This window comes from Drosophila guanche, unplaced genomic scaffold (assembly GCF_900245975.1).
Source record: "Drosophila guanche unplaced genomic scaffold, DGUA_6, whole genome shotgun sequence".
NCBI classification, from domain to species: domain Eukaryota; kingdom Metazoa; phylum Arthropoda; class Insecta; order Diptera; family Drosophilidae; genus Drosophila; species Drosophila guanche.
Genome location: NW_022995754.1, coordinates 88,301 through 102,572, shown reverse-complemented (window position 1 = coordinate 102,572; position 14,272 = coordinate 88,301). Strand labels below are relative to the sequence as shown.

Below are 14,272 nucleotides of genomic sequence, written 5' to 3'. Positions count from 1 at the left end.
TCATACCACTTATCCCGCGATTCGCAGTATATCCGCAGCGAGTTCTTGATCGTGTGCCCAAACATCTTTCCATCTCGTACGTTAACAACCCGACAGCGGTCGAAAAATATACGTCCTTTGTAGATAAAGTGGCTGCGTTTAATGATGTCGCGCTTGCAATAGACCAACAGATTGTCGAATAAGAACAGGGTGTAGCTGCTATTCCACAGATTCTGCTTCTGTCGTGTGGCATCGACCTGTAGAAAGAAGCGTGCACTGTGCAAGTGCAATGGCGGGCCCTTGAAGTTCTAAAAGCTGGCCTGGTGCCTCGCAATAGTCTCGCTATGGCGTTTTCCCTCATTTACGGCCTCTGTGATTCCGCGCATGGCCTCCATCGCCAAAATTAAACACGTACATATGTAAATACCTACATACAAAGTACATCAATATGTATGTAAATATATTTATCTGAACAAATATATCTGTAACGTTCAATTTTTGTCCACCCCCAAGTGGCCCCACTCTGCACATGTTACGAAAGGCCAAACCCCGAAAACGTTCCATAGCAGTCCAGCAAAGCGTCCAACAAAACCGGCTTCAAGGCGCTAAAAGATCACAAACCACACAATCAAATGTGTCTGCCCGCGGTGACGACTTGCTGTTAACCATTGAATTTAGAATCTTTGAGGTATTGTCGATCGCTTGCCCTCTGTCCGATCACCAGAGGCATATCTCGGTTACCACCTCGGTCCCGGCATTAATGCATGGTCATGCCGCCAACCAGGTCCAGCAATAAAAGAAAAATGTTTAATAATTATACAAATCTGGTACAAAATGTTATGAAGCCGCTGACACATTTGTGTTTAGAAAATTAACTTAAACGTAGCTGATTAACTTGATAAACTATTCATGAAACATAGCTTTACCGTTGAGAACTTTCATGTGTTGAGAAATGTGAATGAAGATATGTGCGAAAACATTCAATAAAGATGCTTATTAAAAACAAAATTCCCTCCACTGGTATGCACTAGTCCTATCTGCTATTTACAAAGAAGTTAAATATATGTGTTAGCTACATGACCCCGACATAATCGATTTCTGCATCCGGTTCACGAATGAACACAAGCTGTTCCAAGCGGTCAATACGCTTCAGCATTTGTTCTTTTTCTCGGTGAAATGAATCAACCCGCCTGCGCAATTCCTCGTTCTGCCGTCGAAGCTCATGTAGTTGCCGAAAAATTTCAGAAGATGTCATCAGTGGCATTGCATTAGGCCCTTTTGAGCCCACCTTTGCTACGTTGGCCACAGCCTTGCTGGCAACTCCGTTGCTTGTCGTCACGAGGGCAGCTCCAGCTGCTGGGGATGGACGCAGCTGTATTGTCTGAACGGTTCCAACTTGGCCCCTCAGCGTGCTCGCCGTAGCAGAATGTGCCGCAGCTGCTTGCTGGGACGATGGAGCAATGACTTCGTTCAGCAACTGCTGTTGTTCATCCATTATGCTGGGTTCTGGGGGTCTTTGAACGGATGGAAGTTTGAGCTAAAAGCAGACAATACCAAGATAATATTTATTTTTGTACTTTCATGCATTGCCGAGCTTAGAAATATTTAAACCAGACTAATCTTAAAAATGAAAACTCAAAACACAAACCTGACGAGACTGAAGTTGGCGCATGTTTACCAGTTTGGTTCCATCGGTGAGTTGACGTACCATTCCAGAGCTTTAACTCATAAAAAAATTAGTCATGCTGCTGGTAAATGAAGAGGACGGGCCTACCTTGCCAATGATGCGGGTATTTTTTGTAGGGACTTTGGCTGATTGTCCGTCCCGCAAAGTTTCTTAAAATCAGTCAACGAGATTATACGTATGTTCTGCTGAGAAAAAAAACCTATAGCTATGGTTTACAAACAGGCAGGAGGTCTCACCTTGTTTTTAGACACCCCAGCCGGACTGAGTGGCGCTGGCTCCTTTTGCTTGATAACATTCATGCGAATCTTCTGAGGGGGTGAGCTATTTTGGGTGAGACGCAGACCAATATTTGGGGTTTTTCTGGCACTTCCATTCACATATTTCTTAACGTTTATGCTCGAATTAGTTTCATGTAACAGCATGCGACCCCCTTCGGAGAGAATGAGCTGACGACCGTTTTGTAGTGCCGTATTCAACATTTCCTTCGAAGCTTCGTCATCGTTCTCCTGCATCATGTCTGCAATGCCGTGGGTCTTGAGCATGTTTAACGCCGAGTTGACTAATACATTGGGATCTGCAAGGCACAAATTGGTTGCTATGTTTTTTTGATTTACCTAATGGAACTTACGCCCACGGAGGTTTTCCAAGACATCCATTCTTTCTTCGACTGACATTTCTGAATCGTCAACCCTTTTTTTGGGCCCGGGCTCTTCCATTATAGAATTGACAGCCTCACTGGTTTCTTTCTAAGAATCAATTGAAGTACATATTAACAATTTATCTTCTGACTACCATTCAATAAGTTTTTTAATTTCTACAGTCCAACGTGTGGGATATTATGGGGCATTATGGAGCTTGGAGTAATTTTGTAGCAACCAAATATGGAATATTTGAGGTACATACTCTGCTTTTATGTGTCTGCCGCTGGAAGCGTATATCGGATACGTCGGTTGTAGGAAATTATATATTAATAAGTTAATAAGTAAGCGTAAGAACTCGTGACAAACTAACAATATTCTGTATACACGCAATTCTGTTTCGGCACTCACCTCCGATTCCTCGTTCAATTTTCGACTGGCCTGGGCCTGCCGTGCTGCCTCCAGTTCGGCCAACACATCCGCCTGTTCAGTGTACACGGCCAGTGCAATTGGCGTCTTGCCGAATTTGGAAACTAGCGACACATCTGCCTGGCATTTTAGTAACATTCGCACAATGGATTTGTGCTTTTTTTCCACGGCCCAGTGGAGAGGCGTCATTCGAAGCTGTGAGATGGGGCATAGTTGGGTTACAATTACTGAATTAGGGTTAAACTCATGTCGTACCATGTCTCGAGAATTAACGCTGCACTTGAGTGCCAACAATAAGCTGACCACTCGCTCGTGTCCGTAGTAGCAGGCTAAATGCAGAGGCGTTCTGTCCACCTTAGTTTTGGCGTCCATATTTATGCCGCCCTGAAGAAGTATTTCACAGATTTCCAGTTGGTTGTTCATAGCAGCAAAGTGCAGCGCAGACATTCCCAGCCAGTCTGAGGCAAAGGGGGCCCCATGTGCTAGCGCCGTTTTGACGCCTGTCACATCGCTGTCCCTTGCGCATTGCAGCAATTGCTTGCCTAGGTCCACGACTGTTGATGGACCAGACCCGTTGCCCTTCTTTTGTTGAAGTTCTCCTTCTGTCCGCTAAGCAAGCGATAAACGTTAACTTTTCCTTAGTACGATAATCTTCCTACTTACAATTTCATAGTGAAGCAAGTTGGTGTGATCAGTGGGATCCATTGGATACACATTTCCATCCGCTCGGAGAGTGGCGACAACCTTGCTGGTGCCGCCTTGGCTCTGCATTTTAGAATGCAAACACTTTTAGCAGCACGGTGAACCTTTTAGTAAGCATTACTGTAAACGGATTTTGTGATAGAATAAGAAAAAAAATACAAAAAGAAATGTTTGTTTTCCAAATAAATTGCGATATTAAAGATATCGATATATTCTTCAGCAACTATAGTATCGCATCTTTGCTGTACATCGATATAGGCAGGGTTGAAATTATTATCACTTGAATATAGTGACAGTTGACGTGGATTTAAAATTTCACTCACCATCCCTCTTGCTCACTGTTTGTAATATGCAATTGTTACTTTAAAACGGAGCCGGATACGGTGGCAGCTCCAACGAAGGATTGTTTTGGTATAGACAAATTAATGTAACGTAAATCAACAAATCTTTGTCAGAGTTTTCTTCTTTCGTTTTGGAGCCCTGCATACTTACATACATATATATGTATATATTGATATCTTATCACCAGGGCTGACCGATGCAATGGCACAGCACGAACACGAACACGAGCCGTTTGTTCTGCTAGTATTATTTTAGTAAGCAACATCAGCGGAAGAGTTCAATTTAATTTAACTTTAGCACAGTGAGCTTAATTGTCCACATGTACATACGTAAAACTACAAAAATATATAGACGATACATTCAGCCGTTAGTTATAATCCACCTTTATAAATCTTGCTGCATCTATCATTGCATTATTTAAGGGTTTTTTGAATTCCTTGACTATGTACTTTTATTAGCTGTCACGTAATAAAACCATTAAAACATTTTTCCATGAAAGTAATTGTAAAAAAATGCGTCTACCAGCACACTCATGTCCATTATCAATCTGACGTCATGTGTTTGATAATGATAACTAGAAATGAGACAAATTGTTCTGCCCAGGTTTCGAATAGATAAGATAAATACGTATTTTATAGCTGTAAGTCGCGACTTACCTATATGTGGTTTGTTTACACATTATTGGCGTGCAAGGCAATGGGTATAGCAAGTCGAAAATATTCCTTAAACATACTTAAAAGAATATCAAAAACTATCTTATGCATAGCCCTTTCAATAGAAACCGTTCGTTTTCTGAACCGCGTGTTACACTTATCTTCATTTTCAGAATAGTCTAACTGTCCTTCCTATATAAAAATGACGTTTTATTATTTGCAAGAAATTGTCATGGTGTATTTAGCAACATACTCCGGCGTTTTATTGTCTTTTGCCCAGACAACCGATCAGTACAATTTAAACACACTAAGGTAAGAGTTAAGTTGAGAAAATATTTGTAAATGCATGAACCTTTATGTACCTTTTGTTTTAGTAATAATGAGGGCATAGACAATGTAACGTCAACTGAGTCTTTGGAACCAATGTCCGGCGTCAAAAGTTTTTCAATTGAATCGAGCACATCTACGTCCGTGGCGTCCGTTAATACTGCCTTACCAGCTGACTGTTCGCAACGAGAAAAGAACAGAGGACAACCAATCGCAAAAAGTTCGTCACGTTTGCGAAAATGCTGCCCACTTGGGGAAAATCTTAACATCTATCGTGAAAATCAAAGTGATTCGATGTGCGACAATGGTATTCTTAAGTTTGAACCTGATGTAATAAGCGCAGTTCTGTTTGATAATTGCATTGAGGATCTGGAAATTGAAACGATTCTTCCCTATGATATTGGAAATCCATGTAACAGGCAAGTCAATCATTTATTTATTTATTTATAGTTGTTTCATTTCCAACAACTACAATGGCTTTAACGTCAAGAGCAGCTCCTTTCAATATGATGATGAAGAGGATGTTTTCTTTGTGTTACAAGATGGATCTTTATTAATTATCGACCATGATAATGAATCCTACACCGTCGAAAAAAATTACTGCTTGGATATTGATAAGACGGGACACTTATTTGCCTTCACATGCATCACGCAAGTTGAAGAACAAATTGCATTTGCAAAAGTAAGCAAAATGTACACTATTTGTTCCCAATAACGTTTCCTACTCTTTTTGTATAGGTGGTAATGGTAGCAGTCCTAATGCTTATATCCATGCCTTGCTTGCTCTTAGTTAGTTATTTGCATCTGACTCTTCGTTTATTGCGTAACTTGCATGGTCTCTCCCTAAGTTTGATGTCTTTGTGTTTGGCATCAGGATATTTTGTGCACTCTGTTGTACACATCTACGAAATTCCGAACACCGGATTTATTGGTTACGTTGTACAGTTTTTTATACTAAGCTATTTTTGTTGGTACTTCTGCATATGTTTTAATGTTCTTTTTAATGTGTGGTACAAATTGCCTTGCTGTATACAACTAACAAAGACGTGGGCCACCATTAATTTTGTTTGCTATTGTTTAATTGCTTTTACGGGACCTGCAACTTTGGTAGCGCTTACTGTGCAAAAAGGACTTCCAGGTATGCCATCATACTTTCTGCAAGGACTTACGGAATCTATTCGAGAATCACAGCGCTACTTCATACCTCCTGTTTCTACAATTTTAATTTGTAGTTTTTTGGTAAGCCCGGAAGGATAGATTTGTAAGGATTTCCCCTATTTTAATATACACCGATGCTTACATTTTCTAGGTAAACATAATATCATTCTTTGGGTTTCAACGCATTAATGGCTATGCACAGGCAGAGAAGAATGATACTGCTGGGCCAAGTGATGCCATATTTGATCAGCAAAAATATGAAGACGTGAAAAAAGAGTAAGCTGACTTTAAATTTTCCTACGTTGAAATCCCTTTTACTTTAAAATATTTTCAGTGCGAAATGCGTCAGTTTACTGGGTATTATTATGATAATAAGCTGGCTTTTTGAAATAGTCACATTTTACTCAGGGTCCAACTCCAATTACTTGCTTCTGTGCGACATGGTCAATGGTCTGCAAGGAGTTTGGGTATTGCTAATTTTTCTTGTTGTACGTAGACGTCGTACAATCATTTTGCGTTGGTGGTATGATCGTGGTTCACATAAAATTGAAGGTACAGAGCTGCAGGAGCTTGATAAAAATGTCAATCAAATATAGTTTAAATGGCCTGTAAAGTTTTTGTAATAATAGGAAAATAAACATAGCTATCATAATTGTATAATATGCATATAAATGTTTATGTTTATTTCGTCTTACACATAAATATGAAATTTTTGTTCTTGTTGTGATTTGTATACGTGTATGATCATATTTTTAAATAGTCCAGTTAATTTAAAGAAAGATTTACCAACTATGCTTTAAGTATGCTAATAATCTTAAAGGAAATATGTAATTTGTTTGGGCTATCCAAAGCAAAATTAGCCTTTTTATATGTAGTTACTGATTTACGATGGATGTTAAATAAGGTTAGAATAAATTGGTTTGCTTACGTTTCTGTGCTACGCAGTGTCGATTTCATCATAAACTAAATGCGTATTTACATGTTGTATGCGACGTAGATGGGATCCAGCTGGTCGGCAAGAAAACCATCACGTAAATGCATCCGTTGCTTTTCCCCACGGCTGTTAATAGGCACCACTCCTAAAAAAAAATTACTCGTTAATGGTGCTGTTTGTGAATGGCTAAAACTGAGTATATCAAATGTATGACGTGGTAGGACTTGATCTGATTGGGTTTTAAACAAACCTGGATCAACCACCACAACTACGCCAACTATAAGTTGGTGATCTTCCAATACTGTATTTGTGACCAGGGGCACTAAGTCCAATGCTTCTGATTCATTGCCATCGAGCTCCACAACTACGACCAGCAAATTGGTCCAGGTGAATACGGCACTAAAAATACATTTTGAAAAATAAATGTAAATAGCAAATGTTTCTCTTCTTACCATTCAGCGATTTTTTTGTGACACCGCATTACTGAGTTTTCAATATCAATTGGATGATAGTTCATGCCCCGTAGAGAGATCACTTCATCAACAGCTCCGACTACGTACACTGCATCGTGCAGCTCTTGGTCATTGGAGTTTACGGCACCACTTACTATGCTATGCTCTGAGTTTCCACCCAAGGAAGTGTTAGAAAAGTTTAGTTGCAGTTGACTTATGGAGTTCAAGGATTCAGTATCACTGTCACGACTAGCCACACTTGGTGTGGTTTCGTCAAGTAACGAAGCTGCTTGTGAACACTCAGTGCGCCGCAAGAAACCTAAATACCCAGTACGCGCATATATCTCAGCTGTAGCCCCAGTTACTAATTTAGCATTAAAATGATCATTGTAGTCAGTTTCGTCGCCATATATGGTAAAGTATCCATTTGCATTATGGGGCGCTTGTACCTGCAAGATATACATACATATATTGATTAAGACGTAGGAGAAAACTCAACTACAAATTTACCCAAATTTCTCCCAAGTGTGAATCGCCACAGTGTCCTTTAGTGTCAGGATTAGCTATTATTACTTTTACGCCCGGTAGAAGTTTTCCGGATTCAATTACACACAATGAATTTGGTGCACCACGTTCAACCAATGCCACACGATTGTTACGCAACGCTCTCATATCTACATAGACCTGAGCACTTTCTGCAGAACTAGCCCCCTGCACACAAATAGCGGGATTTACACGGCATCCGAAGGAAGTTGAAACACATCGAGTGTTTAAACCAAGGGCTTGGAACAGCTTGCAAAATTGTTGTGTCAGCTGTACTCTTGGGCGCTCCTCTGCTACTACAACACATGTCCGCACGCATCTTAGGTCTATGTTTCTTTGCTTTAAAGAGGGTATAGAATTGCTTAGTGCTTTAGTGCATAATTCTATCACACCATATGAACAAAAGGTGTCGCGAACACGGTGTTGCGAGAGAGTTGACAACCACAAACTGGGATTAGCTTCAACTTCGTAAGGTGCTATAAGTATTGAATGGTGTCCACTGTATACCCCGATAAGAGTCCACATTACAAATCCAAGACCACAATAGGGATCCAAACATAACGCAACATGACGAGACGGGTAAAGTTCACAGGCCAATTTTAAACTGGCACACAGACTAGAGAGAGATCTGTTGAATTAAAGATGAATTACAAATATGCATGTCAAATCATCAAACCAATATTTTAATTACGTACCGATGCGATATATTGACACCACTAAGACGTCCACAGGTTGATACACTGAAATCTAAATAAGCACTGGAGTCAAACGAGACGGTGGCTATGCCGGCATATTTGCGTTTTGGGTTGTCATCAATATCTAATATAGGAGGCCATGTCTTTGGGTCGATAGATGTTGCAGCTTCTCGGGATTTGAGTAACTTAATAATTGGTTGAATAGAGAGCACAATGCCACTTTTTGAGACATCAACTATCATGCGCACAGTAGGCAAAGTAGTGTTAAGGTTTTGGGGATGGGGTGGTCTTATGGTTATAGGTATTGCTCCCAGATAGAGGCAACCATAAAATGCACATAGCAAATCGAGTCCAGGGGGAAATATAAGTGCTGGAAGTATGAAAAGAACGAAAAAGCAATCATTAGATTTAAATTTTCATTTCTCAACTAGGAATATTCTTACCAACGTGATCACCTGGCTCAATTCTTCCACGTTCTTGGAGCAAAGCCGCAATCTTCTCAGCTCGTTTATGTAACTCAGAGCATGTCAACGTTTTGGCAATGGCACCTAAGGTGTTGGAGAAGAATATTATTTGTTTATATGTATGTCCATAAAGTCTTAACAAGAAGATATTACCCTTTGAATTTAACAGAGTAAATATTATATGATCTGGTGACGTATTGGCGCGCCATCGGAGTACTCCTGTTATTAGTTGAGGCTGTGTATAGAAACATTTGTTGAAAAATAACACACTATTTTCTTGATGCTGTCGACTAACCTTACGCTCACAATCTTCGGAGGACAATCCAACATCTCGCCCGTGTGCTTCAGCCAAACGATTACCCTGCACTAAATTTCCAACCATCACAGAGGCTGGTCCTACACCCGTGTCTGTAATACCACAGCCAGATGATGAGCTTAGTTTTACAGTAGTTTGCACACCTTTTTGTTTGTTTGGGGAATGGTTAGTAGTTTGTTTGTTGATTTTTTACAAGGATCGATTATTAAAAACATTAATTAAGGCAAATACAGAGTTATGTTGTCATTTTGGTGTTTTGTTGCAGATTTTATACAGTGTTATTATTTTGTGTGTTTTGCAGTGTTTTGCAATGAGTGTTGTATTGGTCATAGAAGCAATCGCAGCATTGTTGTAGTGTTGTTGGTGGTTAAAAATAGAGGAAAGCAATATTTGTATTTTATCAGATAACGTAAGCACAGAAAGTCCAGCAAGGCCAATTATTAAAACAATTAAAACCACTTTTCAGTTCAGCTTTATTAATAACTCACCTTGATGTAACTCTCTCGGCTTTGGCAAGTTAGTAACGCACGTATGCGGACACATCAAAACGTTTGCGGGGTGAAGAGATCCTTCCAAAAATCGACGCCTTGCTTCACATAAATGTATGCCTCCGAGTGGGGTCTTAGGCAAATGATTCGGTGGCACTAGTGCCAAACAATATATTCCCACCTGATGAATGGAATCTACAGCTTGAAGAACACGCGACATCCATTGGAAACTCTCCTCCTCAGAGCAATCGGGCCGCTGTTCAGCAATAACACAGACGCGCTCATCTCGAAGTACTTTAATGCTAAATACTGCTATGCGTCCTCGGTAAATAAATCGCATGGGTTCCACTGCTAATACTGTGGCTATGATATCATCCGCATTGTGCTTTCGTCCAGTAACCGTCATAAGCCCATCCCGGGAACCGCAAACAAACACTAAGCCTCCTGGACCAAGAAAACCCAAAAGGCCTGACCTGACATAGTATTCATCGCCAATGGGCTTCGAAATAATTCCAACAGTTCCAGTACCAGTTCCAGGACCTTCTTTCGTTTGATCAAAATCTTCCAATATGGGTTGAACTTTAAATGTAGAATTTGTCATACCATCAAGCCCAAAGTAACTGGCGCTTGTTGAACCACTTGTAACGCATATTTCTCCAACTTGATCTGTCTTACACAAGACTGGTGCTCCCTCTGATCGCACGACCACCATTTGCGCAGCTGGCATGACTTGACCACAATCCTGCAATGTTAGCGATGTTAGAGAGTCTTCACTATCCACTCTAACTACACCGTGTGACAGAGCTGCCATGGAGAGTACACCGCGGCCTGTGGCTGATTGACTAAATCCACATGACCCACGACCTGGGCGACGAAGTGAAACGGTAAAAACTTCTGAACTACTTGCACATGGGCATATGGCGTCTGAGCGTAAGCCTTTTGCTTGAAACACGTTCAAAAACTGATCACATGATGAAAGTGACCAGGGATTGGCTCCGTCCGCTACTAGTAGCATACGCAATGAAGATAGAGATATGTCCTTATGATCTTTAGTAGCCAATAAACCCCAATGCAGGTCACGGCTCTTCACCAAGCAGCAGGAAGCCCTATGTTTTGTGATTAATTGCATCCAGCTTGAGGGGCGAAGCTTCATCAAGGCATAAGGTATGAAAATAACATGCATACCGTTCAGCACTGAGGTCAAAACAGCGTGCCATAAACCAACTTCTCTTTTAAAATCTAGGACACAGACAATGGTTTCCCCTTCGGTGTAATGACATGCCATAGTTAATGCCCGGCAATGATTGATCATTGCAGCACGCGTTACAGTCACACCTACAAAAAATGTGAATATGGAAAAGTAAATTAAATTTTCAATGGAAAATACTCTATGTACCACTTACCCATAACACTGCCCTCCTTATCAGTAGTATATTCAATATAAGATGATGCTGTATCATCAACGCGTAAGTTCCCAACGTTGAATTCTTTAGGGGGCTTAGGCAAGTGTTCAGTTACGAACCACTGCAAACGGGGCCAACCTTTTAGTTTCGCAATCTCACCCGTGGTTGTTGATTTGGGTAGACCTTTCAAACAAGCCTCTGAAGTAAGCGCCACAGTTATTCCACACGAACTAAGCAAGAATCCAACCTGCTGGGGAGGTGTGTCAGAGCTGGAAAGTGGCAGCTCTATAGGTAAAGGAACCAAGCCACGAAACATACAACCATACCAGGCTGTTATAAAACTGAAAGTATTCTTAGCTTAGAAAGTAGTCTTTGGACAGCAATTTTGTTACTAACCTCAATGGATCATTATTGGGATACACTAAAGCAACACGGTCACCCGGCTTCAATGTTACTTGCTCGGGTCCTTTGCTAAATATCTTCGTGGACAATGCATAGGCTATCTTTTGTGCACGTGACAGCAGCTTTCCATATGTCAGGGTGGTTGTTATTTTACCATTAGGATCAAGAACCGTAGCCATGGAACTTTTAAATGAATTTGTGCCATATCGCTGGAGGGCGCATTCCAGAGTGCGCGGAAGCCCTGCTGGTATCGAGAGTTGCTCGCCTTGCACGGAAGTCATTGTGCTGCCTTCCGGTTTCGGTGCATTGGGATCCTTAGTGTTTGCTGCAATCTCAAGTTCAATGTCGTTGTCCTCATAGAATTCGGGAAGTGGGCGACGCTTGGGTCTCTTAAGTGTGTTTAAAAGTTGTTGTATTTTAGCGGAAACCTTCCATTTACCATTTGCATCTGTGTCATTAAGTTCACTTTGGGATACATTCACATATCTTGTTACGCGGTCAGCAATGCGATGTGTATTATTAAACTGTGTGATGTCTGGAGCGTTGACTAATAAAAGAGCGGAAAATGCTCGTTTGTACAGAGTTCGACTATATAAGGGGTTCGGTTGACGTGCAGTTGCACTTTCATTGACTATAAGAAGATTGGTCTCTATCTATCATGCATGATTTTGTTGGTCTAATACATATGTAAACATGCACATACATATATGGACTTTTTATGAAACCAAATCCCTTTTAGTGCGAATTGCTCATTTATACATTTACTCACATTGCTTTTGCTTAAATGCTTTGTCCGAAAAGTCTGTATCTCGCTTGTAAGCAATAGGGGGTGACTCCATACTCGATGTGTCAGATGTTGGCTGAAATTGTAAATATTATTTTTGTGTGTTGACCCATTTTTATAGGCAAAAGCCCTTTTTGTAAAATGTATATTGATTGGACCTTCCTGCAAGTTACAGCTACTATTGATATTATACTCACAAGTGGTGGCAAATTTTGGGGTGGCCGTTTTTCTGCCACACTGTTCGATGATGAATACTTCTGATTTGGCGTTTGTGACTGTTTTACATCAAGTCGCAGATGCTGCTGAGAGCTCATGGATGATTCACGAATTGGTGGTTTTATTATCGGTTCTGGTGGTATCATACTATTGCTTATGTGATCACGCGGATAGTTGTACTCCTTGTCAGGAGAAATAGTTTCCTCTGGTATGGATTCGTCATCTGTAGATGAGTCCAGCTCATCATTACAGCCAGGACTGCGGTTAAGCACAGATGTGCGTTTTGATGGCATCGGAAGACTAGGTTTTGGTCGACCTTTAAGTGCTGCTAAGGCCTGCTGCACGGCCTCCTGACGTACCTCTGCAGGTTGAAATTACGCTTATAGTAAAAATAGTAAAAATTATTAGGAGAGACCTACCCGAATGATAACGTTTTTCATTATGCGTTACTTTGCGCTGTGTACGTCGCTGGCGGTGTTGACTATTATTTGAAGTGGACTGGTTTTGAAAACCGCTTGGCTCGCGAGTATTCTGATATCCTGGATCGCCGACTGCACCACCTTGTGGGCGCATATTTTCATAACCAGGTGTCCCAGCCGCTCCGCTCTGAGCGGTTGATGATGCTGTTACGGAGGAAGACTGATGAAAGTCTAACTTTTTGGAATGTCTTTGCTGTGAAGAGGAGAGAGAAGGTACTTCGGTCACATAACTATAGCCTTCACTGGAGACTACGACACCATCATTATTGATGTTTCCATGACTGTTGCTATTGTTGGCATCTTTAACGTTGTAATATGGCGGTGGCGGCGTTGTTTTTGCCTTGTCGACGCTAATAGCTGTCATAAAAATATGCACGAAATAAAAGAATGTCACAAAGTTTAAAATAATTCCAATGTCGTACATACCTTCATTCTTTTTTAGAAACGGTTGCAATAACTTAGCTCGTTTCTTTTCATAGCCTTTTTGCGTAATGTCACCTGAAAAAAAAGATAAGAATATTCAATATTAAACGTATCTATGTATGTACATACATATGTACATGCACTTCTCTTAGATATTGTGCGAGAATGCATTGCTGCTGATTAAATATTAAAAATTAAGTTGACACAATATTTTGAAAGGCGAATACATTAATTAATCTCAACCATTTTTTATTGCACTAAAATATATGTATTTACTCTTTTGGGCAATCAAAACATAAAAAGCAAATATATACATATGTATGTATATACACACACACGGATAACATGGACTTACCCTCTGAGAGCTCTAAGTCTAATTCGGCGATTTTTTCGCGAATATATCCAGGCAATGAGGAAGTAGACTCCATATCCAAAAAATTCGAGTTCGCTGCAAACTTTTATTTCGTTTTCTTTGCAAAAGTGTTTAACTTTTTAACTGGGCGCAGTGCACACACACCTAAAATCAGACACCGCTACTTTCCCACTTCGTTGTCAATAATCGATCGATTTGACATCTACATTTTGCTTCGGAAAATTAACAGAACCCGTAGTTTCAGCAACTTTACACGCAGGGTCAATACTATGTGATAGTTTTTTATATACTTAATTATAATTTTCACAGGAAAAGTAAACAAAGAAAAAGTGGAGTACAAAATCGATTTTATGATGTGCTAGTCTAGCGAAAATTCCGATGACGT

The 14,272-nt window shown here is 40.5% G+C and overlaps 3 protein-coding genes across 8 annotated transcripts; 1 reads left to right on the top strand and 2 right to left on the bottom strand.

Annotated features, from left to right (window-relative positions):
- Window positions 1–797: 797 nt before the first annotated feature.
- On the bottom strand, window positions 798–3,622 carry LOC117588991 (ankyrin-1). Of its 4 annotated transcripts, none has more exons than XM_034280592.1 (9): window positions 3,397–3,622; window positions 2,989–3,342; window positions 2,716–2,928; window positions 2,570–2,590; window positions 2,295–2,412; window positions 1,903–2,240; window positions 1,754–1,851; window positions 1,628–1,697; window positions 798–1,516 (listed from the first exon to the last, which is right to left on the bottom strand). In XM_034280592.1, the coding sequence occupies exons 1-9, from the start codon at window positions 3,502–3,504 to the stop codon at window positions 1,052–1,054; spliced, it is 1,785 nt and encodes a 594-aa protein (XP_034136483.1). In that variant the 5' UTR covers window positions 3,505–3,622; the 3' UTR covers window positions 798–1,051. The 4 variants fall into 4 exon arrangements, with proteins under 4 accessions (XP_034136483.1, XP_034136485.1, XP_034136484.1 ...); XM_034280593.1 differs by having other exon boundaries at window positions 1,052–1,516; window positions 1,754–1,848; window positions 3,397–3,621; XM_034280594.1 differs by lacking the exon at window positions 2,570–2,590 and having other exon boundaries at window positions 3,397–3,620.
- A 981-nt stretch (window positions 3,623–4,603) lies between these two features.
- On the top strand, window positions 4,604–6,570 carry LOC117588993 (probable G-protein coupled receptor Mth-like 14). 2 transcript variants are annotated; one of them, XM_034280599.1, is made up of 7 exons: window positions 4,604–4,742; window positions 4,805–4,870; window positions 4,916–5,176; window positions 5,253–5,439; window positions 5,496–5,996; window positions 6,067–6,191; window positions 6,250–6,570. In XM_034280599.1, the coding sequence occupies exons 1-7, from the start codon at window positions 4,633–4,635 to the stop codon at window positions 6,509–6,511; spliced, it is 1,512 nt and encodes a 503-aa protein (XP_034136490.1). In that variant the 5' UTR covers window positions 4,604–4,632; the 3' UTR covers window positions 6,512–6,570. The 2 variants fall into 2 exon arrangements, with proteins under 2 accessions (XP_034136490.1, XP_034136489.1); XM_034280598.1 differs by having other exon boundaries at window positions 4,805–5,176; window positions 6,250–6,569.
- A 63-nt stretch (window positions 6,571–6,633) lies between these two features.
- On the bottom strand, window positions 6,634–14,236 carry LOC117588985 (disco-interacting protein 2). Of its 2 annotated transcripts, none has more exons than XM_034280583.1 (16): window positions 13,870–14,236; window positions 13,518–13,589; window positions 13,032–13,448; window positions 12,594–12,973; window positions 12,382–12,472; window positions 11,607–12,159; window positions 11,211–11,551; window positions 9,808–11,142; window positions 9,299–9,411; window positions 9,157–9,238; window positions 8,983–9,087; window positions 8,540–8,909; window positions 7,812–8,472; window positions 7,302–7,750; window positions 7,100–7,248; window positions 6,634–6,994 (listed from the first exon to the last, which is right to left on the bottom strand). In XM_034280583.1, exons 1-16 carry the CDS (start codon window positions 13,940–13,942, stop codon window positions 6,891–6,893), a joined length of 5,295 nt encoding a protein of 1,764 aa, XP_034136474.1. In that variant the 5' UTR covers window positions 13,943–14,236; the 3' UTR covers window positions 6,634–6,890. The 2 variants fall into 2 exon arrangements, with proteins under 2 accessions (XP_034136474.1, XP_034136473.1); XM_034280582.1 differs by having other exon boundaries at window positions 9,299–9,462; window positions 13,870–14,235.
- Window positions 14,237–14,272: the final 36 nt, after the last annotated feature.

Excerpts from the sequence above, each read along its gene's own strand:
- LOC117588991 (XM_034280592.1), bottom strand. The coding sequence starts at position 3,504 with ATGCAGAGCCAAGGCGGCACCAGCAAGGTTGTCGCCACTCTCCGAGCG. Across the intron at positions 2,591-2,715 it reads AATTGAACGAGGAATCGGAG|CGGCAGACACATAAAAGCAG; the intron begins GTGAGTGCCGAA and ends ATACGCTTCCAG. Across the intron at positions 2,413-2,569 it reads GGCAGACACATAAAAGCAGA|AAAGAAACCAGTGAGGCTGT; the intron begins GTATGTACCTCA and ends ATTGATTCTTAG.
- LOC117588993 (XM_034280598.1), top strand. The coding sequence starts at position 4,633 with ATGACGTTTTATTATTTGCAAGAAATTGTCATGGTGTATTTAGCAACA. Across the intron at positions 5,177-5,252 it reads ATTGGAAATCCATGTAACAG|CTCCTTTCAATATGATGATG; the intron begins GCAAGTCAATCA and ends CGTCAAGAGCAG. Across the intron at positions 5,440-5,495 it reads AACAAATTGCATTTGCAAAA|GTGGTAATGGTAGCAGTCCT; the intron begins GTAAGCAAAATG and ends CTTTTTGTATAG.
- LOC117588985 (XM_034280582.1), bottom strand. The coding sequence starts at position 13,942 with ATGGAGTCTACTTCCTCATTGCCTGGATATATTCGCGAAAAAATCGCC. Across the intron at positions 13,449-13,517 it reads GTTTCTAAAAAAGAATGAAG|CTATTAGCGTCGACAAGGCA; the intron begins GTATGTACGACA and ends TTTTTATGACAG. Across the intron at positions 6,995-7,099 it reads AGTTGTGGTGGTTGATCCAG|GAGTGGTGCCTATTAACAGC; the intron begins GTTTGTTTAAAA and ends ATTTTTTTTTAG.